General features: G+C 39.6%; 1 protein-coding gene across 2 annotated transcripts; it reads right to left on the bottom strand.

The window, feature by feature from the left end:
* Positions 1-61: 61 nt before the first annotated feature.
* On the bottom strand, positions 62-21,207 carry NELFCD (negative elongation factor complex member C/D). 2 transcript variants are annotated; one of them, XM_036749386.1, is made up of 15 exons: positions 20,714-21,207; positions 11,287-11,402; positions 10,644-10,753; positions 7,714-7,823; positions 7,259-7,366; positions 5,939-6,091; positions 4,550-4,680; positions 2,949-3,114; positions 2,558-2,692; positions 1,798-1,937; positions 1,342-1,456; positions 1,019-1,114; positions 783-923; positions 483-612; positions 62-400 (listed from the first exon to the last, which is right to left on the bottom strand). In XM_036749386.1, exons 1-15 carry the CDS (start codon positions 20,771-20,773, stop codon positions 366-368), a joined length of 1,746 nt encoding a protein of 581 aa, XP_036605281.1. In that variant the 5' UTR covers positions 20,774-21,207; the 3' UTR covers positions 62-365. The 2 variants fall into 2 exon arrangements, with proteins under 2 accessions (XP_036605281.1, XP_036605282.1); XM_036749387.1 differs by having other exon boundaries at positions 11,287-11,399; positions 20,714-20,886.
* Positions 21,208-21,923: the final 716 nt, after the last annotated feature.

Genomic DNA, 21,923 nt, shown 5'->3' on the forward strand with positions numbered 1-21,923 from the left:
TTGTCACCTGTTCAATATGGTATCTTGAGTAAAAAAGAAACATGATAGGACTACTAGGAGGGCAGTTCAAGTGACATATTTATTTATTGACGTGTAAATAATATTATTTATTATTACTGCCTCACCTTGTGTGGGAACAAAATACAATTTAACAGACTACTAAACTGGAAAGTAACAATCCAATTATTATATGTTTCAAATTTTATTTGACAACTTTAGATGGATATTCCACATGTTTAAAATAACCCATAGGGTCAGTAAAAAAAAGTCTTTTCACACAGCCATGGTCATAGTCCTTCTGAGACTGTTCTTGCAGCTTCTGTAGGGGATGATTCCATCTGGAAATGTCTTCCTTAGACTCTGATTCAGTTAACCATAATGAAGTTAGACTTGCAGTGGGCTTAAATAAAGATTATAGGATGGGTTAAAAATGAGACCAGTTGTTTTAAAAGGCCACAAATCAGAAGTCTTTTTACACTTACCTATGAACTCTGTCACAGGATCATGTTCTCCTTCTGTTTTAATGGTACCTGCAATGCTGTCATTCTCTAGAATGGGAAGAAAGAGCTGCACAAAGTCGGAAGTGTAAGGCGGAGCAATCACATCCAAGACCTATAAAGAGTAGAGAAGCCTGAGCATTGCTCCTGGCCACTTAGTCTCCCTCTGACCTCCACAGTCTTTTCTCTCAAGATGAATTCCTAAATACCCACATTCAGAATTTAGTTACAAAGTGAACCACAGCTGTGTTAGTGTCAGTGTTACCAAAAGGGAGCATTTCTGACCTCGGTAACAAAATAGCGAATGAGGGAGATGTCAGTGTCCAACTTTTCCAAACACTTTCGGATATAACTGACAACAGGCAGTACGTAACCCCGACTCAGCAGATGAACCATTCTGTCCAACAGTGTTTTCTTCAGTTCAAGCTTGGGGGAAAAAGGGTGGAGGTTAAAGAAAAGCTATTTTAAAACAATACTATATTCAAAATTCCTATTTTCAATTTCTTGAAAGGCCCCTTTACCTGTTCCATCACATCCAGTTGGGAATGCTCTGTCTCAAACAGTTTAACCAACAATTGCAAGACTTGGGGATGGAGGAGCTGGTGGCAGGTGCTAATCTATGGCCAAAAAACATTTACTGTAAGTGTAAGAAAGTAACTGTCACTGTTAATAGCTGTTGAATCAGACCAAGGATACTTTTTAGGTCTACTGAATTTCTTCACACCGAGAGGATAGTTGTAATTAACACTACTCGGTGAATGATGTCCAATGGATCTTTGGATGTATGTATAAGGACAACCCAACTCACACAAACATAACCCCGCATTATGCTGTTAAGCCTTACCTCATCTAGTAAGGCCAAATGCACCGGTGTATGATCAGTCTGGAGCTGGAAATATCGTGGTTCTGACACTGTCCAATCCACCCACTTGAGTACACCCATTGCCACCACTGGAAATCTGCAAAATAAACCACCTTCAAAGAGCCATCCATACACTAAGCCAAAATTCCTAAGGCTTATGAGGCTAGTTGGCAATATGAAATGGTATACCTATGACTCCTGGATTACTGATCTTTGAAAGTAGCCTATGTTTTTAGAAGTAAAACTCCCAGGTTCTTCCTTTATGGATGCATGGTCTGCTTAAGGCAATAATGGCTTTCTTGTGTGTTCATGCAATTTAGCTACAGATAAATGACTAGGATTCACTTAAAGATTCTGTCATTTTTCTAGCTTTTTAAATAGAACATCTAAAGTGCCAATCATGAAGATTAAAGATGGGAAAACTTGGCTTTTGCTTACCTGATGCACTGATAAAGCGTACTCAGCTCGGCCACTAATTCAGAGGCACCTTTGTTCTCATTGCAACATAAGTTGTGAACAGTTTCAACAGCTTTAGAAGTTGACTTCAACTCATCTTTATTGATGCTCACTCTCTTGTTCTGAAAATGTAACAAATGTCTGCATGACTGGTTTTTGAATACAGCATAATAGTTTTCAGAAATAAACTATTTACAACGAGTGAACAAGCATTTTATGTGCCAGGCACTGAGTTAAGTGCTGAGAATATAAACAACACATCTGTCCCTCAAGAAGCTCACATTTTAATGGAGGGCACAGGATACGTACATGGTAAATAAGGGATAATCTCAGAGGGAAGGAAGGAGGGGAAGTGGGAGGAAGCTGGTGTTCAGGAAAAGCCTCTTATTGAAAATAGGATCTGAGTTGAGGCTTGAAGGAATCCAAGAGGCAGAGAGGAGTAAGAATGCTCCAAACATGGGGGACCCTCAATAAAAAGGCAGGGGATGGCATGTCAAGTGGAACAGTAAGCAGACCGGTGGTAGAGTATCTGAAAAGTAGTAAAGTACAAGATGTAGAGAAGGGCCAGGTTTTAAAGAGGATTTTTATTAAGTTGTTAACTACCTAAGCATTTTTGTATAAAAGGTACATTTTTTTTTGTTACCAGAAAAATACTTCATTAAGCTTGGGCTCACTAGTTTCAAAAGATCACCAACCAACAGGTTCAAACAATTGTGTTACAGTCTCAAAATCCCAAGGTTACCTTTTTCCAGGTCTCTACCACACTAGCTGCATAAGCCAATATGTGGATGTACTTGTGTTTATGGTCTTGATTGATTTTGGCACCTGGTTTAAAGAGTGACTGCATAAATAGGTCCAAGAAAGCTGGTACCCGTATCTAAAAGGGCAAACATTAAATAACGGTATTAATATCCAAAGCTTAGCATCGGGCCTTGTAGAGAAGAGCCTCTAGGTCTGATAGTGATAACAAAATAAATCATATTTATGCTCACTTTCACAACAATGAGTTATTAGTGAATACTTTGCCTTAAAGCTAAAGAAATTGTTTTTATTTCATTCACTCACCATATAAGCAAATGGGGAAATTTTATGGGTGTTATTCTTTATAATGCAAAAGTAGAATAGAAACTTACCAGTTCAACAGGAGGTGGATCCATGCTTGTAAACATCTTAAATAGGACTGTGATATCAGCAGGATTCAGAGCTCCTTTTGATAACATGGCACCAAGGGCCTGACAAGCCCTGGGGTACGAAGCAGCTGTGCCCAATGCAAGTGTGATCTGACTTGCGTCATGGCCTCTTGATTTAGAAAAAGAAAGAAAATCCTCCAAGTCCATTGTTAAAAATGACCTTTTTCTACTTAATGTATCTGCATGTTGAGTTGTACTAATGTTTGCATTTTTGATGTTGGAAGGTTAGTTTGCTAGCAAATTAATATCTGATTTAGAGGCAGAAGGGTGTAGGAGACAGAGGGGCAGTCATGGTAGCTAACTGCAACCGGGCCTTCACTACGCTGAGGCAATCCTTTCACTCCTCCCTTGTATTCCCTTTCTCACTCCCACAGAAACTACCCCAAACTTCTCTCCTCAAGCCTCCTACACTTTCCTTTCCTCATATTCTCTCAGCTGAGGACATCACCATTTTAGGAGAAAATGAAAGTCATTAGCCATGAGCTTGCCCTCCTCTTCTTGACATTTCCCACTCACTTCTTTTACTGCAGCATCCGATGAAATGGTCCTTCTCCTCAAGGCCAATTCTGCAATTTCTTCTTCAGCAAACTGCCCCTTCAATCATCCTCACCCCTCTCAATTTCCAGTCTCTCCCTGTCCCTTTCTGTGTCTTCAAACATGACAAAAGTCTCCTACATCGTTAAAGAAGACCCAACCATTCCCTCAAGCTACCATCCTGTATTATCTGGCCCTTTCTAATCCAAATTCCTAGAAAAAGCCAACAATTTCTTCCACCTCTTATTTGCTCCTTAGACAGCACTTTGTAATATGGTTTCCGAACTCTGCTCAGTGTTCTCTGCAGAGTTGCCAGATCTGATGGTTTCTGCTCAGTCCTCATGACCTCCCTGCAGCATCTGACATTACTGCCTGCTGCTCTGTCTTCTCTTGGTTTTCATAAGAACCTCCTGGTCTCCTGACCTGACCACTTCTCAGGCTCTTTTGCTGATTAATCATCTATATCCTGATCCACAATAGTGGATGAATATTCCCCAAGGCCCATCTTCTCCCTCTGCCCTCGCTCAATAACTTAATTATCTCCTATGAGTTTATTATCTATATGCAGATGACCCTAAGTCCAAACATCTTAAACTCATGTGTCCAAAACTGAATTCATCTTTTTCCCCAATCCCTTCCCCCTCTTGCAAACTTCCCTATTTCTGCTGAAGACACAACTGTTCCACCAGGCTTCTAGATTTGTAACCTGAGCACTATCATTCTCAGCCTACATATCCAGTCAAGTGCCAAAACTATCTGTTCCTAACTTCACAACATATCTTACTTCTAACCCTCTTTCTCTACTCATGCAGCCACCATTGGGGGGATCTTTAGAGGTGGGACCTGAACTGAGGATTGCTCTTTTTAGGAGAATTCTAAGGGAACTTAGAGATTTAGTTATAGAAAGAAAAGGTTTTGTTTGCTAGTTCAAAGTCATGAAAAGATCTTATAAGGGAGAATTTTGGTGATGGGACAGGATCAGTAAACATGAGAGACATATCTGGTCTTACTTCTCATGAGCAAATCGTTGAACTTCTTGAGCAATTCTACGCACAGCAGACCCTCCTTGTTCTTCTTGGGCTAATATGGACATCATTGACTGAGCAAAGAGGTAAGTGTGCTCTCCATGGCACAGCATTTTCTGAAATATTCCAAGTGGAAAAGATAAAATGACCATACCCTTTAACTCATATATTCCACTACTAAAGAGAAAGGCCACATATGCACCAAAATATTCACAGCAGCACTTTATGTGATAGCAAAGGATTAGAAACAAAGTTTGTATCCACTGATTGGCAAATGGCTAAATAAATTGTGGTACATAAATGTAGAGGAAAATTATAATGCTATAAGTGACAAATAAGAATTCAGAGAAACATGGGAAGACTTACATGAACCGATACAGAATGAAGTAAGCTGTACTAGGAAAAAAATATAAAAATAAATTTACACTACACTACAACAATGTATACAGAAAAAAAGATAGAAATTGAATGCTGTGTAATTATCATGACCAAGCTAAGCCCTAGAGATGAGTTAAGAAAATGCACCTCTCTCCTCAATCTACAAATATGGAATGCTGCATACACTAGTAGACCTGCTCAGTGTGTTGACTGATTTTGCTGAACTTAAAAAAAAAATCTCAGCTACAAGGGAAGACTTACTGTGGAGGGAAGACAGTCATGGAAAGGATATACTGAGAAATGAAGATTATGTAAGAAAAACATATCAGAATGAGACATTTTAGTCCAAAATCAGTCAGTTAATAAACACCTATTAAGTGTCAGGCACTGTGCTAAGCACCTGGGGATACAAAAAAAGGAAAAAGACAGTCCCTGCTCTTAAGGAGCTCACAGTCTAATGGACAGTGTGTGAGTTTGTTTTGCTTAGCTATATTTATTTGTTACAAGGGAGGGCTTTTATTTTTTGGGGGGTGAGGAAGCTGGAGAGTTGGGAGAGGAGATCTGGGGAGGTGGTAAAGTAGGGAGGTAGTGATAATGATACAAAAAAAAAAGAAAGCAGTATTAGTGAAACATTTAAAAAAACACATTGAAAAGAGCAGAATACACAGATAAGCAGGTCACATTGGTACTATCAGATAAAATTTAATACATACTTTAAAATAACAAACTACTTAATATTTAAGAGTTCATGTTCTTGTTTTATTCTTTGTATAAAGAAATGTTCATAATAAAAACATTTTTTTAAGGTGCAAATAATATAAACAGAAAAGGTGAGACAAGGAAATAAAAGTATCCAGCATCTATTCTGGCTATGCTAATAGCAATATCTGCCACAATTTTTTTGATTTATAGTTATGTAATGGGTTATTTTGAAAGTTTTAAGACACATGGGCCATAATATTTCAATTCTTCCCCCCACCTTAAACCAGAACTTACAGCAAACTCAGGGAGATTTTTTTCAAGGTTTTCTTCTCCTCCATCTAAAATTGTGGCCAGTGAAGTACGGAGCACTCGAGAAAAGACTTCTAATTGCTGGCAAGCTGTGGATACACTAGTTATCTCTCCTTGATATCCTGCATCAGAGATGAGCTACAATGCAAAAATGAATAAAGATAAAAATTTTCAGCACATTGCAGTTATTTCATAGAAAACTGGCTCTTGGAAAATGTGGTGCAACAGAAAAAGTACACCAGAGTGAGGAAACCTGGGTTCTAATTCTGGTTCTTGGTGTTGTGGCCCCAGTCAAGTGAGACTACCATTCTAGACCCCAGTTTCCTCATCTATAAAATGTCTGACTGACTAGATGACCTCTAAGGTTACATCTACCTCTACAATTCCGAGTCATTAAATAAATAGGACTGAACAAGCAATCATAAGATTAAAGGGGATGTTAAAAATCGTGACACTGTTTCTGTCCTCAAGGAGATCAGTCTAGTCTAGGCAGGACATAATTAAATTAAATAGTTCAATAAAACAACAAAAGGAATGTTACAAGGTGAGAGACTTATAGAATTTTAAAGCTAAGATGGTTCTTAAAAATTAGGGGACCTTTGGTCAATATGAATAATTTCCTACTATGCTAAAAAAAAAACCCCAGATTTTAAAAAACCAAACACATGCTTAACAAAATACCTACGGCATTTTATAATCTTCAAAGTCCTTTCATTTATCTCATTTTATAATTACAGCAACCCTAGAGAGTTGGCAGGGTGGGTGGTATTAATGCCATTTTTAGAGATGAGGGAAATATGGATATCCCTGAAAACACGGATTTAAAAAACCCCCAAAGAACCAAAAAACCTTATGAATATAATAACCATGCTTCATCCTTCCCATCTCAGAGTTTAATCTCTGTAAGAAATCAAGTATGAATACTGACTGGAAATTTAACATAAATAAAAATATTTCTAAGTAGGGAAAATATTCACATTGTGTTTCTTCAGAACACTAGACACAACTGGTAGAATAGTGGATGAAACAATGAAGTCAGGAAGAACTGAATTCAAATCTGGCTTCAGACACTTATCTGTGTGACCTGGGCAAATCACTTACATTCTATTTGCCTCAGTTTCCTTAACTGTAAAATGGAGATGATAATATCACTTACCTTGAAGCACTGTTGTGAGGATCAAATGAGATGATAATGGTCAGAATAGCTTAGCACAGTGCCTGGCACATAGTAAGTACTATAAAAATGCTTATTCTCCCTGCCCCCCCCACTCATCCACCTACCCAATTAACTCTTCTTCAACTTACCTTAACAGTAAAATTAAGCATAAGACAGTCTGGATGTGCTTCAGCTAATTTGTAAAACAGATCCCTCCAGGTAGTATGTGCAATCATCTGTTCTAGCCATGCTGGGGTCTGCCCAAAAAAAAAAAAAAAGGCAACCTAAGGATGTCAATCACATATAACATACTGAGGTTTCTTCCAAGGTCCAATACAAATCCCTCATTTTATATGTGAAAAAATTAAGGCCCAGAGACTAATATTTAAGAGGAGAGCTGGGACTAGAACCCAGTTTCTCACCCTTTTTATTCTACCACACTGTGGAAGGTTCAACTCAACAGAATCAGAACATAACGAGTTTTACAGCAAGGGATGTGGGAGTTATATATGTGATCAGAGCTTGTGTGTGAACAAATTTGCATTCGAGAAAAGATCAGGCAAAGCAATATGAGAATTTCCAGGGGAAAAGAGATCATCCTTACCTCACCTTCTTCAGTAAAGATAGAATCGGCTTTTCGAGGGTCAAAATGTTTGATCAATAAACTCTTCAAATGATTTTCCACAGTTTCCTGAACCTGAACTGGCTCAACACCTTAAAAGAATTAGAAGATAATTAGACAGAAAAAAGCAACCTTATGATTACCTACAGACTTGTTCATAAAAAAATTTTCATTCAACTAGTAAGTCATTTAGTATATAGTGTTGTATCTGGGAGTCAAGATACTTGGGTTGAAATCCTGCCTCACCAGGTCACAGTGAGACAGTAAGCAAGTCACAACTTCTCAAAGCCCATTTCCTCATCTGTAAAAAGGGATAATACTACCTGTACTAACCAACTTCGCTTTATAAGCACTTAAAGCACTTTGTTAGCCTTAAAGAGCAATACAAATATTAGTATAATTATTAATATTTAGCTAATAGCAGAATTTTGATTTGCACACCAAATGGGAAGCACGAAAGAATGCAGGATCCCTCTTCTCTCCTGTAAGCTGAAAGGACAGTATGAAGGCTGACTCTGAAGGAGTTTCACTGTCATCTCCAGGTGCCAGGATGGTATGACACAGGCTCTATTCTAAGGGGGACTTTAAGTCAACATAAATCAAAAGGCTCAGTGCACCAAAGCTACTGGGGGAAGCGGATGTGTAGAGAAGAATACTAGGACTTTGCTTCTGGACATACACTTACCAGGAGCTGACTGCCTGCACTGTATCTCTTTGGTATATGCTTCACTCCTCTTGGAATATAGTTTCAGGATGGACCTCAAGCATGAGCCCAACCCCACCCCCAGATGCCTTTATCATCACTTCATTCTTTCTACTCTGTGTACATCTCAGAATTTTAAGAGACCCTGGGCTCACAGGAGTCAGGGGCAATGAGAGCACACACTGACCCTGTGCTCAGTCATGAAAGAACACTAAAAGGTAGGAGACCCTATCAATTAGTCATTTATCAGATAGTATTATGGGCAAGTTCCCAGTTTCTGCTCATTTTATCTCTGCAATTCAGAGGCAATAACTGCTGAAGCAAATTTATTCTTCCCCTGTGAACTCTCATTACCCTGTCACCTCCAGCTATCTCAGCTCTGTCCCTCCAGAGTACATGTCCTCCTCTACTCCATGTGTTCCACTAAGGAACAGCAATCCCCACTCTATCATTAATAAACTAATTTTATCCAAGATTATTTCACATTCAAAGAAACCTGGCTCTCCCCAGAAGCTGGCCCTCATCTCTAGTGTTGGCTGCTCTTCCCTTATGCCCACCCCCACCAGCCAAGAGAACAAGTAGGCACACCTTGTTCCCCATTCCCACCTCCAAACTTTCCTTTTGCTGTCACTACTCAGTAACTTCTCTTTTTCAGATTCATTCCATCCCCTTTTATCACCCAGTCCAAATCCTTATCACAGTCATTTACTGGTTTCCTCCCTTCTCAAGGGGTGACACACAGTTATTCTCTCTGTCCCAAACATGGTCCCCGTCATTCTCAGGGACTTCAATAATGTGCTGATGTCCCCCTCAAACATCCTGGCCTTCTCAGTTCATTAGTCTCTTCTGCTCCCATTAGCCACACACAAGGAGAGCCTTGATCATAACTATTCTTTCTTTATGGTCCAAAACTTCACCTACTTGTCAATACTCTCCCTTTGCCTTATATCTCTCAAACCTATTCTCCATCCTCAACATGATCTACCCTCACCTACTCCTCCATGCTCATCACCCTTGCTCTGCCCTCACTGCCTCCTCTCAGTCTTGACCCTCTGGTTAGCTCCCTTTGAATCCCTCACCCTTCTTTTTCCTGCTCAGTGCCAGTCACACCTTGCTAAACTCAACTCTAGATAACTTCTACCACTGTCCTTCCCTGTTTTTAATTAGGAGCTGCCAAACCCTGCTGTAAAGTCATACAACCATGCTCTATGGGTTCAGTAGAAATTAATGTTATCACCCCTTAACTGTGCCCAATTGACTATGCAGAGTCAGCAGCTATTCCAAACCTGTTCTTCTCTCCTCCAAACAATTCTGCTGTCGCCCTTTCCTCCTGCTCTGTAGGGGGCCTTCCTTACCTTTCTACTTTACTGAGAAAATAGTCTGTTATGGGCTTCTGCTTCTTCCCTAATCCATACCTTAAAATTCCTCTTCATCCCCACTTATTCTCTTGTCACTTGCTCCTGTCTTGGGAAAAGACCCTGAACTTCTCCTTCCTCAAGCCAAACCCTCCATTTGTTTTCTTGAATCTCTTCTTCACCTTCTCTTCCGGGAGCTTCATCCCAAGATCATTTTCTCATTTTCAATCTCTTCTTATCCAGTGCTCAAAGTGCTTAGGAAATGGCTGTTGAATTGAACTGCTGATAGGTAGTATCTGATCATATCCAAACTGAGGCAAAATTCTCAGTAAAGAAATTCTAAGTAACAGACAATACAACTGGGCTTGTGATCTAAGTGATTTTGTCCTGTCTTCTGTTATGTTAGGAAGTTAGAGAGACTGAGGAATAATTTGGTTATAAATCCATTGGAAGTGTAGGGGATTGTATCCTGTGGGTACATGGGTTTTGAGAATGGCTTTGACACTTGACTCCTTTTCTTCTTATTTACACTGTTTCGTGTCTTGTTTTTTTAATTTTAAATAAAATATGCTCTACATAGCCTCCATAATTCTACAACATAGTAAAATTCAATGATAATCTGGTTTACAGGCTGTCAGGAAACCTCAGCTGTCAAATCAAAGATAAATATCAAACTAAAAGAGATAAAAAAATTTACTTCTTACTTATATAAGCCTCAAAATCCCCAAAGTTAAAAGGGGTGTATTTCTTTCTGTAATTATCAGCAATACATGAACTTGCAATTCTGTTTTCTAAAGAAAAACCAACAAACAAGCCTAGTCAGTTTAGACCCATTCTTCCATTCCCTTACGTACCTGTCTGAATGAGCCACTCAGCCAAAAGGTTTACAGTCTGGGCCACGGCTGTATAGTTCTCTGATAAAAGCTGGATTACATTCTCTGGAGATCCTCCTGCCTGAAAATACCTGGAAGGTTTGAAAAATGGTCAATTACATTATAAGTAATGCAAAAAAGCTAACAGGAAGAAGATGCAGCTAGGCTATCTTAATGACCTTGGGTAACTCTTTTTACTAACTCTTTGGGCCTCAGTTCCTTCATCTGTGGGTAGCTAGGTGGCACCTTAATGCAAAGAGTGCCAGACTTGGACTCTGGAAGACCCATCTTCCAGAGTTCAATCTGGCCTCAGACACATTCTAGCCTAGTAACCTTGGGCAAATCACTTAACCCTGGTTGCCTCAGTTTTCTCATCTGTAAAATGAAATGGAAATGACAAGCCACTACAGTATCTTTGCCAAGAAAATTCCAAATGAGGTCACAAAGAGTTAGACACAATTGAAAAACGACAATTCCTCACCTATATGATAAAGAGATTGGGATAAATAACCCTCTAAAGTCCTGTTCGGCTCTAAATCCTGTGATCCCATGATTCAAAATGATTGTATTTCTAAGATATCCCCCTCTCTGCTTCCCAATGCAAATCATAACCTTTTCCTTTTACCTTTTGAGTGTATTGAATATGGAGGGTTCCATTATATAATCCCGGGTGGAAAATTTGTGTAAACATTCTTGTTGGACTTCTGCATCATCTTCTCCTTCTCCATAATCATCATCCTGCTATTATTAAATCCACAGTCAGATGGAATTTAAACTTTTTAGATCATAAATATCTCTTTTTCTACTATTGAAAACATTTAATAGATCAGACTTGTCATCTTTCCAAAAAGAGGGACATATAAAGACTTAAAAAGTGAAAAGAAACTTTAGAAACTTTAAAGGCTAATCAAACAAAAATTTTTCACCGATTACCTGAAATGTACCCAAGAACTCTTCTGGGTGTTGCCCTTGATTTACGAAAATGATATGCCATCCATAGGCTTGCAATTTAGTTGGAGAGACAAACCATCCATGTTTGCAAATCTTATTATATGCCATTTTCTATTTTCACCTTAGTGTTGCAAAAGTCATGTTCCTGACTGCAAAATTTTGAGAAGTGTGATTTTAATAAAAAATGTTAACAGTCAGGGGAGGCTTTAAGGGTGGGCCTTAAAGTAAGATGGATTGAATAATTAACTATTCAATAAATACTTATTAAGCATCCACTACACATACAAGGCACTGTGCTAGACTCTAAAAATACAGATATAATAAGTAACAATCCCAGCTCTCCAGAAGCTTATAATCTGGTAGGGGAATAACACAAATACAGAAATAACTAACAATTTTTAAGTGTGAAAATGATTAATTGCATAGAAGAGGTGCAGGGTTAGGATGGAGAAGTTTAAGAAGAAAGTAATCACTTTGGGGTAGGAATAGGAAGTCTAAGCAGAAGTCATGAATGATATGGCATATGAACTGGTCCTTGAAGGAAAAGTATTTCAATAGATAGAAAAAATGATAAGGCTCTTTTAAGAGGCTCAAGCTTCACCTCATTCCAGGATTTCAGGGATAGTTTTCCTCTCCACCAAAATATCTGCCCTTATGTTTGAAGGGCTTCAATATACATGCTGATATCCCCACAAACATCCTCGGCTTAGTAATTCATCAAACCTCCTAAACTCTATGAACTATATACCTTCTCTCCCCCTCAGCTACAAACAGGGATGGTTATACTCCGGATCTCACTATTATATGTAATGTATAAAAAAGGTTCAAGAGACATAGTTTCTGGGTAATTAATCGCTTTATTAATTATGCTAGCATACAACTAATAAAAGGGTAAGTGGCATTCTTGAATGCCAAAGACCCCTCATGGAACCTACTCAATGCTCGTATGCCCTTGGAAGAGTGGCTGTTCCTGAAGGTGGCAATCAACTCTGACTGGTTAACAATTAATGAGAAAAATGGCTATTATAATGAGAGGTAGACCTATCCTAATGAGGGGCTGGGGGATGTGACTCTGATCATTCTTGTTCCCCAGCCTCAGACAATCTAAGACAAAGGACCTCCCCCCACACAAGACAGAGTAGAATACCATTTGGATGGGATCTGAACAAGATTGAGGAGAAAGTTAATCCAATCTCATTATCAGCAATGTTCTTCAAATGCTGACTTGACCAAGTAGAGATTGAGGAGATAGAAAGGGAGAAAATCCTGGATCTCCCCAATAATCTGTTATTTAATAACCATTTCTCTCCTATCTGTACGTGTTCTCTTTCTGTGACCAAGAATTCTTAAATTATTTTATTTGATTGAAACCTCTTACCCCTTCTAACTCTTTCTGTTCTTCACACCTTTAAAACTGATTTTCATCTTTAATGTGACCTCCTATACCCGGTCCATTGGAACTCTCCCAGGCCATCGTACCTGTTGTGACTTGACTCTCCTCCTCCTTTCCCTATCATGACCTTGTAGTTAATGGATTCAACAATACAGTGTCCTCTTCCTGGAACCTCTTACCTTCATTTCCCTTGAGCACTCATATAATTTGCCAAACTCCGGACCTAGATTATTCTTACTATTCAATTTCTCTGATCTTATTCATTGCTAAATAATGTTGAAGGAAGTCATACAACTATGCTGACCGTATTTGTTATTTTAAACTTAGTCGGGCCCTCACAGTAGCAAAGTAATCCATTTACTCTTCCCCAAGTGAATCTTTATCTTTCCACAGTTGATGTCAAACATCTTTTCTCCTAAAACTTCACAAAAACTATCCCTTACTTGGTACTTTATTGAGAGAACGGAGCTCATCTGTCATGAGCTTCCTTTTCTACATATCAAAATCTTTTGATATTCCCCAACCTTTCCTCCTTTTCTCTAGTATCTGATAAAGAGGTGGCAGGTGACAGTTCTCCTTGCCAGGGGCAATCCCTCTACTATCCTATTCCTCTGGCAGCCTGCCACAGTAATCATGCTCCATTTAACATCCAATCTCCCCATCTTTGGCTCCTTTTCTACTCCCTAAAAGCATGCTTGTTCATGTCTCTGTCATATTTTTTTTTACTTTAAATTTTTTATTATTCTGAACTTTAACAAATAGCAAATAGTATTTTCATATATTGAACAGAAAAAGAGAACTGCATGGAAAAGTGAATCTCTATTATGTACAGCTTTTTAAAAAACTATATAACAAATCTGGCATATCAGTTCCAAAGCTGCTTCACTTGTCTTTTGTTCTGAACTGCCTTTTGTTTTATTCTGCGCATTAAAAAATATTTCATCAATGTTCTTTTCTTTCCTGTGCCACTGCTTTCACTACTGCCTGTTCCCTCACACTGAACAAGTAAGTGTAGTCAAGCAATACAAACACCCACATCAGCCATGTTAAAAAATGTGTCTCATTTTGTGACCAGAGACTAACATCCTTCTGTCAAGAGGTGGGAAGCATGCCTGGCTCTCTGCAGGCCCTCTTGTGTGGTAACTGCACTGATCAAAGTCAAGTCTAGGTTGCTTTTTCTTTTCAATGCTGTAGTCACTGCATAAAATATTCTCATTGCCGCTCCCTTCCCCCTGCTCCCCCTTCTTGAGAGGACAGGACCATTCTGCTTTTATCTCTGTATCTTTAAACAGTGCTTTCATTAATAAATGCTTGTTGAATGAATTAAAACTCTGACAGAAGGCCTTAAATGCAAGCCATTAATAAATGTTCTATATCTAATCTATTGTTGGTGATGCTGTGATGATTCAGCTACTCTAGAAAGCAATTTGGAACTATTACAAAAAATTACTAACCTGTTCAATACTCTGTGACAAAGCCATACCCCGAAGAGATTAAAAAAGAAGGATAAACAAATTTTTTTAGCAGCTTTATTCATCATAGCTGAAAACTGGAAGGGGGGGGTGGTGGGGGTGCCCACCTATTTGGGAATGGTTATACAAATTATGATTATACTGGAGTATTACTGTGCTATAAAAAAAGACAAAATGGATAGCTTTGGGAATACCTCTAATAAAAGATACAGAATGAAGTAAGCAGAACTAGAAAAATTAATACAATGACAATATGATAAAGAAAATGAACTTTGAAAGACTTTAGAACTCTGATCGATACAATGATGAACTTGAGGACTAAAGAAGAAACATGTCACCAACCTCCTTCTAGGGCACTGCTTCTTAAACTGAGTCGAGTAGACACAGTTTGATTTAAGAAGTGCTGAAGGGGTTTTGAGTGGAAAAAGTTTAAGAAGCCCTGTCCTAGAGAAGTGATGCACTTAAAATGAAGAATGAAACATCCACTTTTGGATGGGGCCAATTTGAGAATCTGTTTGCTGAGCTATACAGATTTGTTATGAGGATTTGAAAAAACAAACTGTTCGGGAGTGGCGGTGGGAGATAAATCCTTATAATACATATATACGTACACATATACACACATATATTACAAAATAAAGCTTTAAACTAAAAAAACTTAGGGAGGGAGACACTGTCTCAACTCATAGGAAATAAAATCCAACAAAAGAAGCTAAAGTTTAAACAACAAGCAAGACGAACTGATACAAAAACACAATTTTAACTCCACAGACATCACTAAAACTTGGGAGGATGAGGCTCTGGAATGCAACACTTTATAGAAAAGAAACAAAAATAGGATATGTAAAGGTAGGTCAATATACTTGTAGTATAGGTAGTAATATACTTGGGAGTCAGGAAGACTTGAGTTCGAATATTGCCTCAGATACTTGTTTTCTGTGTGACTATGGGCCAGTCATTAACCCTCTCTCAGTCTTAGTTCCTCATATGTAAAATGGGAATAATTGCAACTACCTCACAGGTAAGGATTAAAGGAGGATATATATCCCTTTGCAAATCTTAAGGCAATATCATCCTCCTCCTCCTCCTCCTCCAATGAAACCAAAAATCAAAGGATGGAGAGCATTTAGGTTAAGGCAAAGGGAGAAGCAATTTTTTAATTGATGAATTCAAGCCATCTGGCCCAAATGAACTATACCTTTGGATAATCAAAGAGATGACAGCTATGAGTGCTAAACCATGGTCAGGTCAGTGATATATCAAAAACCCTGGACAACAGGAAAGGTACTATGAGACTGGAGAAGGGTGCATGTCCCATTTTAAAGCAAAGAGAATGTAATCTGCAAAATACTGATCAGTGACCTCGATTTCAATTCCTGTCAAAATCCTAGACCGAATTATTGATAGTCACTGAATACCTACATGAGGGCGGAGAACAGAAAACCAGCATAGAACAACCACATGAGACAAATCCTATTTCCTTTTTTTGAAGGGTTACTAAGATAATAGGTGAGGGAATGTGGTAGATATAGTTTGCCTAGATTTTAGTTAAGTACTAGAAAAAATATCTTCTGCAGTTACAGACAGGGCAATTAAATGGATTTGTAACTAGCTCAATAGGCACATTCAAAGAATAGAATCCTAATGATTCTATGACAAAATGGAGGTGGCTCTCCAGTAGAGTACCTTAGGGACTGTGCATGACCCTGGATCACTTAAATGGTTTGCATAGAGACAAAGATGATGAATTTATCAGATTTGAGGATGATATAAAATTAGGAGGATAGTTTTATATTGATGACAGTCAGGAAACAAAAGAATCTAGACAGGCTACAAAACTGAGTCAATTCTAACATGATGAATTTTTTTTTTTTTGCAGGGGAGAAGGCAGGGCAATTGGGGTTAAGTGACTTGCCCAAGGTCACACAGCTAGTAAGAGTGTCAAGTGTCTGAGGCCGGATTTGAACTCAGGTCCTCCTGCCTCCAAGGCCAGTGCACTGTGCCATCTAGCTGTCCCATGATGAAATTTAATAGGAATATATGTAAAGTCTTACCCTTGGATTTAAGACACTGATCCTTTAAATACAGGATGGGGAAAAAACACTTCATCTAAAAAAGAGCTATGGGCTTTAGAGAATTCCAAATTTAAAAAGGAGTCAATGCTATGTTAAAGCAGGCAAGAAAAATAATATATATAGTATTGGGATACGTTAAGAAAGGCAGAGTTTCCCATGATAGTCCTGTGGTATACTGTCCTGTCAGACAACACTGAGATGTGTTTTCAGTTCTAGACCCACAATTTAAGAAAGACATTGATAAGTTGGAAATTATCAAAGACAATGAAGGGCTTTCAATCTGTGACATATGGGGACCAGTTAAAGAAACTGAGATGTTTAGCTTGGAGAAGGAAAGGTTACATGACAGTAGACTTTAAATACATGAAAGGCGATCCTGTAGAAGAGGGATTAGACTTGTTCTGCTTATCTAAGAGGACAGAACTAGAAGCAATAGGTGAAACTGAAAAGAAGTAAATTTAGGCTTCATGTAAGGAAACAAAAGTTTTATCAAATTACTTTGACAAGTAGTGAGGTTCCTCTCAAGGTTTTCAATCAAAGGTGGGATGACTACTACATTGTAGTTAGCATCATCTCCTACCAGTCTGGGTTGCAATGATGTTCCTTCTGACTCTAAAATGCTATACTTCTATCTACACATAAAATATTAATGCATGCCAAGAAAAGTTGTGCAGAGAAGGCAGGCTATTTTGCTGGAATCTATTTTTTTGCTAGGTAATCCATTTTGCTGGAATATTATACATGAAGGAGAACAATGTGAAATAAGGCAGAAACGGTATGTTGAAAACAGATTATAAAGGACCTTGAGTGCCAGGCTAATGATGCTGCATTTTATCTGGCAGACCATTATAGTCTCTGAGGGTTTCTGGGCGGAGATGTAATATAATCAGACCTTTGCATTAGGAAAATTGTTCTGGAAGTACTGTGAAAGATGGTCTATACTATGGAAGAGACTGAAGGCGGAGAAATCACTTAGGAGGCTGTAACAGCCTACGTTGGAGATGATAAAGTCTTGAATTAGGGTGGTGAGCAGTTGGCAACCACTGGTTATGGGATTATAGCTATGCCATTAACAGAAATTTGGGAACTCAGGAGAAATGGCATGTTTTAGAGAAATGCTTCTCAAAGTATGGTCTTGGGGCTCCTTGGAGGTCTCCAGGACCCTTTCCGGGGTATTCACAAGGTCAAAACTATTTTCATAATAATGCTAAGAAGTTTTAATTTCTAATACAGTAATTCAAGAACTATAACCCCTAAAAGCAAAAGCTATTTGGAGTTCTTCAATTTTTTTCAGGGTAAAGGGGTCTCAAGACCAAAAATTTTGAGAACTGCTGTTTTAGACTTTAAACTTTTTCCACTCTCAGAAGAAATTTTTACGTGACCCTGGGTATATAGGTATATAAAATAGATACACAAATCAAACATTTACTGATAAAAAGTCATAAAAACATTTATTTTAAAACAATTCTTTGGTATACAGATAATTTTAGCATTTATTAAAGATGAAAGCAAAATTGCATACTAATGAGATGAATGAGCGCGTTTATTTTTGCATAAAGAATTAAATCCTGCCAGAATATTTGATACTGCAGGATGCAGAGCATCTTCAAAGTTTCTTCAGAGTTGATCAATATTTTGATTTTATAATCATCAATGCTGAGAAAATATGTAGTACAAATGGCAGAAGTATGTTTAGGGCTATTTCAGAACTTGTTGGAAATTCTGTCCTAATCCCAAACCAAAATTCATTTAATGATTTTGTATGTAGAGTAAAAATGCTGTAATTCATAACATACAGTAGTCTCATTCATGTATGAGCTGATGTGTTTCTGGCAGTGTTCATTGGCTTTTCGTGGTGTGACAGCACGTGCAGTGCAAAGTGCTCCTGTTGAGTGTTCAGAACCGAGGCTACAGTGAAGTTGTGCAATGTAACACAGGAAGGTGCTACCAGAAAACACCTCAGATTTATCATGCATTCGATTTTTGAATTAATTTTCAGTCGTTGCATGTTCAGAAACCTTTTACCATTGCCAAATTTTTCACCGCCCCCCACATTCAGGTATGTAACCCCTTATGGGGTTGAGACCCACAGTTTAAGAAGCACTGTTTTAGAGGAAAGATGCTAGAGATCCATCAATTGCCTTGGGTAAGCAGGTAGAAGTTAGAATGTACATTCTGAATAAACAAAGAAAAATCAAAGTTTAAAGCAATCTAGAGTGAGTAGCAATCTAAAAAAGCACATCTAAAGTTACTTGAATATGAGTTTTAACCACTGGTCTAAAAGTTAGTCCTTAGTATAATTAAGTGATTAATTTCCTTTCTACAATCTTATCTGGGAGTTACATTTTTTTTTTTTTAAAGAACCATTCTCAGGATGTGCACACTAACACCCTCGACAAGAACATGTTTGGGTTTACCTTGGTGCTGTGGAAAAAGAATTTACTGCTAAAAATCTGGGTGAAATAACAATTCCCACCATACTTCCCAATAAGTAAGTGTATTTCAAAAGATCTGTGATTTTTATCAGTGTAGGTACTTCCTCCTCAGTAGCATCTCTATAGTCTTCAGGAGTCACGGTGGTCAAGAAATTCATCAACCCATGGCTAAACTTCTAGGTAGGAATCTCTCTAAATTTACAAATTATCCATCACCTGCCCATCATGCTAGGCCCAGCCAGGGTTTTACACCTTGCACAGCCTTCAAGAGCCACACTAGAAAGAGGCATTAGAGTAGAACTTTAGTGAAAGATAAGATACAACTGGTGCGCTAATTATGAATCGGTTCAAGGTTTAATAATGGTTGTCTGAATGAACAGGTCAATGAAAGAAAGGGCAGACTATTATATCTGAAATCACCTCTCCCCTCTCCCTTTTATTGTTTTCAAATCAAACACAGCTTACTACACGTAAGACCCTATGACTTCTCTGAGGAATACAACCACCTTCTTCCTTAAATATAAAACCAAGTCAAAATCATCTTTAATCCACTCTTCACCTTTAAGTAGTGTGAAGGATGGAACATACCAGGGAAGAGACCTGTCCTAAACTGGAAAAGGTGTTTCAACAAATTCAACAAATAGCAGCTCCTTGTGTGCAAGGGCTGTTTCATTTTTGTGCCTGTATCCCCAGAGTCTAACGCAATGCCTGACAATAAAGGTGCTTAATAAATATTTGTTGAATTCAACTGAAATATCAAACACCCATTATGCAGAGCACTGAGGGAGTAAAAAATGTTTAGAAGAGACAATTCCTGTCATTATGGGCCTTATAGCTTGGTGTAAGGGGTTACATCACATACAGAATACTGCATAAGTGAATTAGTTGTTCAGTGACCCGCGGACCGTACCGTCCACGGGTTTTTCTTGCCATTTCCTTCTCTGGTTGATTAAGGCAAACCGAGGTTAAGTGACACATCTAGTAAGTGTCTGTGGCTGGATTTGTACTCGGGTTTTCCTGACTCCAGGCCCTGCACTGTACTGACTGAGCTGTCTAGTTGCCTTCGGAGTTACGCGGAGAGGTAAACAAAGTGCTACTCGATGAAGAGAAAGGCCACCACTGGGGAAGAGGGAAGGATTCATGAAGAAAGGGGCATTTGGATTGGGCTTTATTAAAGGTTGGCCAGCAATTCCACCAGTGACGGGAGAACATTCCAAGCCCGTGATACACCATCCAGCAAAGAGGCAGGAAAATGCAGGGCGAAAATCTAGTTATATGGCTGGAGAAAACTGTTGGGGAGAGAGAAAACAAGCTGGAAAGGTGGGAGGACCTAGTCCGGCTTGTTGAAGGCTTTGTTAATAATCACTCGAGAATTGGCGAGTGAAGCCAACAGGAAAACGGTGAAGATTCTTTTAAGCGGGACAGTTATCGCCATTACAAGATTGCAATCAAGTGTTGGTAAACACACACACACACACACACACACACCCCGGGGCACAGAGACATTAGGGCCTACACACAAAACCCGCTGGACTCTCCCCCTCTTGCCCGCCCCCCCCCGAGGACCGCAGGGGGTCTCTAGGCCCCGAGTCCGGGGCCGCCTCCAGGCGTCTCGGCCGCGCCGCGGGGCTCGCACGCCGGGGGCGGGGCCCGGCCCGGGTACCGGAGGAGAATGGAGACCCGACAGGGATGAGCTATCAATGATCCCGCCTTGGCGTCCTCTTACCTGGGCGCCGTCGGCATCTTCTCCCCACTCGGCGGCGCTCCCGAAGTAGTCTTCGTCCATGGCCGAAGCGACACCAGCTAGAGACTCCACCACCGCCCGCCCAACCGCCGCAGGGAGCGCGACGCTGCCCAAACAAGCCAAGTGGAGCAGACGGCGGGGCTTCCCCACTCACTCCTCTTCGCGTCTGCGCTTGCGCCTGCGCGCTGGTTCCTCAGCACAGGTACGCCCCCTGTTGGACTGCAACCGCTCACTAAAGCTGAGTTGAATAGTGGGGCGGGTGCCATTACTGAACGCTCCCAGGAAATGTCTACAGCAGGCTTCCGTCCTTTTTCCTTTTTAGTGCTCTGGTCCCGTTTAAATATCTCCGGGCGCGCCACCAAAGTCTTATGAGGGCTTCGCTGTTGTTTGCGTCCAGGCCTCTTGCGGTCAGAAGCGTACAGTGGACCGCGGTACAGAGGCCGTAGCCTCCTAGGTGGCCCGGACAACCCCACCCCGACGCTCGCGCATTCGCCTCTCCCCTTCCCCGCACCCGCCCGCCGGGAAAGTGTGCCTGTTGGTAAAGAAGGAGGCCTTTCCCCATATATTAAAATTAACCTTTCAAACAGTTTCCTTGCCTAGATAAATCTTCGCATAATAGTTCCATGACAACATGCCCATGGATTAGAGAATTTCCTCTAACCAGGAAGATCCCGATCCGGATCCCCTACCGTGCAGCCCATCCACTCCTCACCATTTCATTAAAGCACAACGAAACAACATCGTTAGCCCTCCGGATCGAACCCTGTGACAGAAAAGGTATTTTAAAAATCCAATGCAGAAATCTTGTCAGGAGACCCATGCGATGCCTTGTACTAGTAGGGCCCTCCCTCACACACCCTCAGGCAGCGACGTTTACTTCTCATTTCTTCAAGAATATTATTGGTTTTTTCATTACTCAAAAGCTGAGTTTCATTTTAATAATTTTGTTCATTTACGCCATCGTGGTCTTGTATCCTTGGTTCTGCTTATTCTGTTCTACACCATAAAAATCGCATGCTTCTGCTAATTTTTTTTACACTTTGATGCACAATAATATTCCACATTTATCTTCCAGAGGCTCCCCCCTCTCCCTGCCAGTCAATGCTCACCTTCAATTTTTAGGTTTTTGCTACCACAAAGAATGGAGCTATGGACATTTTAATATATAAGATGTCCCAAAAGTCTTAGTCAT

Source organism: Trichosurus vulpecula, chromosome 3, assembly GCF_011100635.1.
Source record: "Trichosurus vulpecula isolate mTriVul1 chromosome 3, mTriVul1.pri, whole genome shotgun sequence".
In the NCBI taxonomy this organism is placed as follows: domain Eukaryota; kingdom Metazoa; phylum Chordata; class Mammalia; order Diprotodontia; family Phalangeridae; genus Trichosurus; species Trichosurus vulpecula.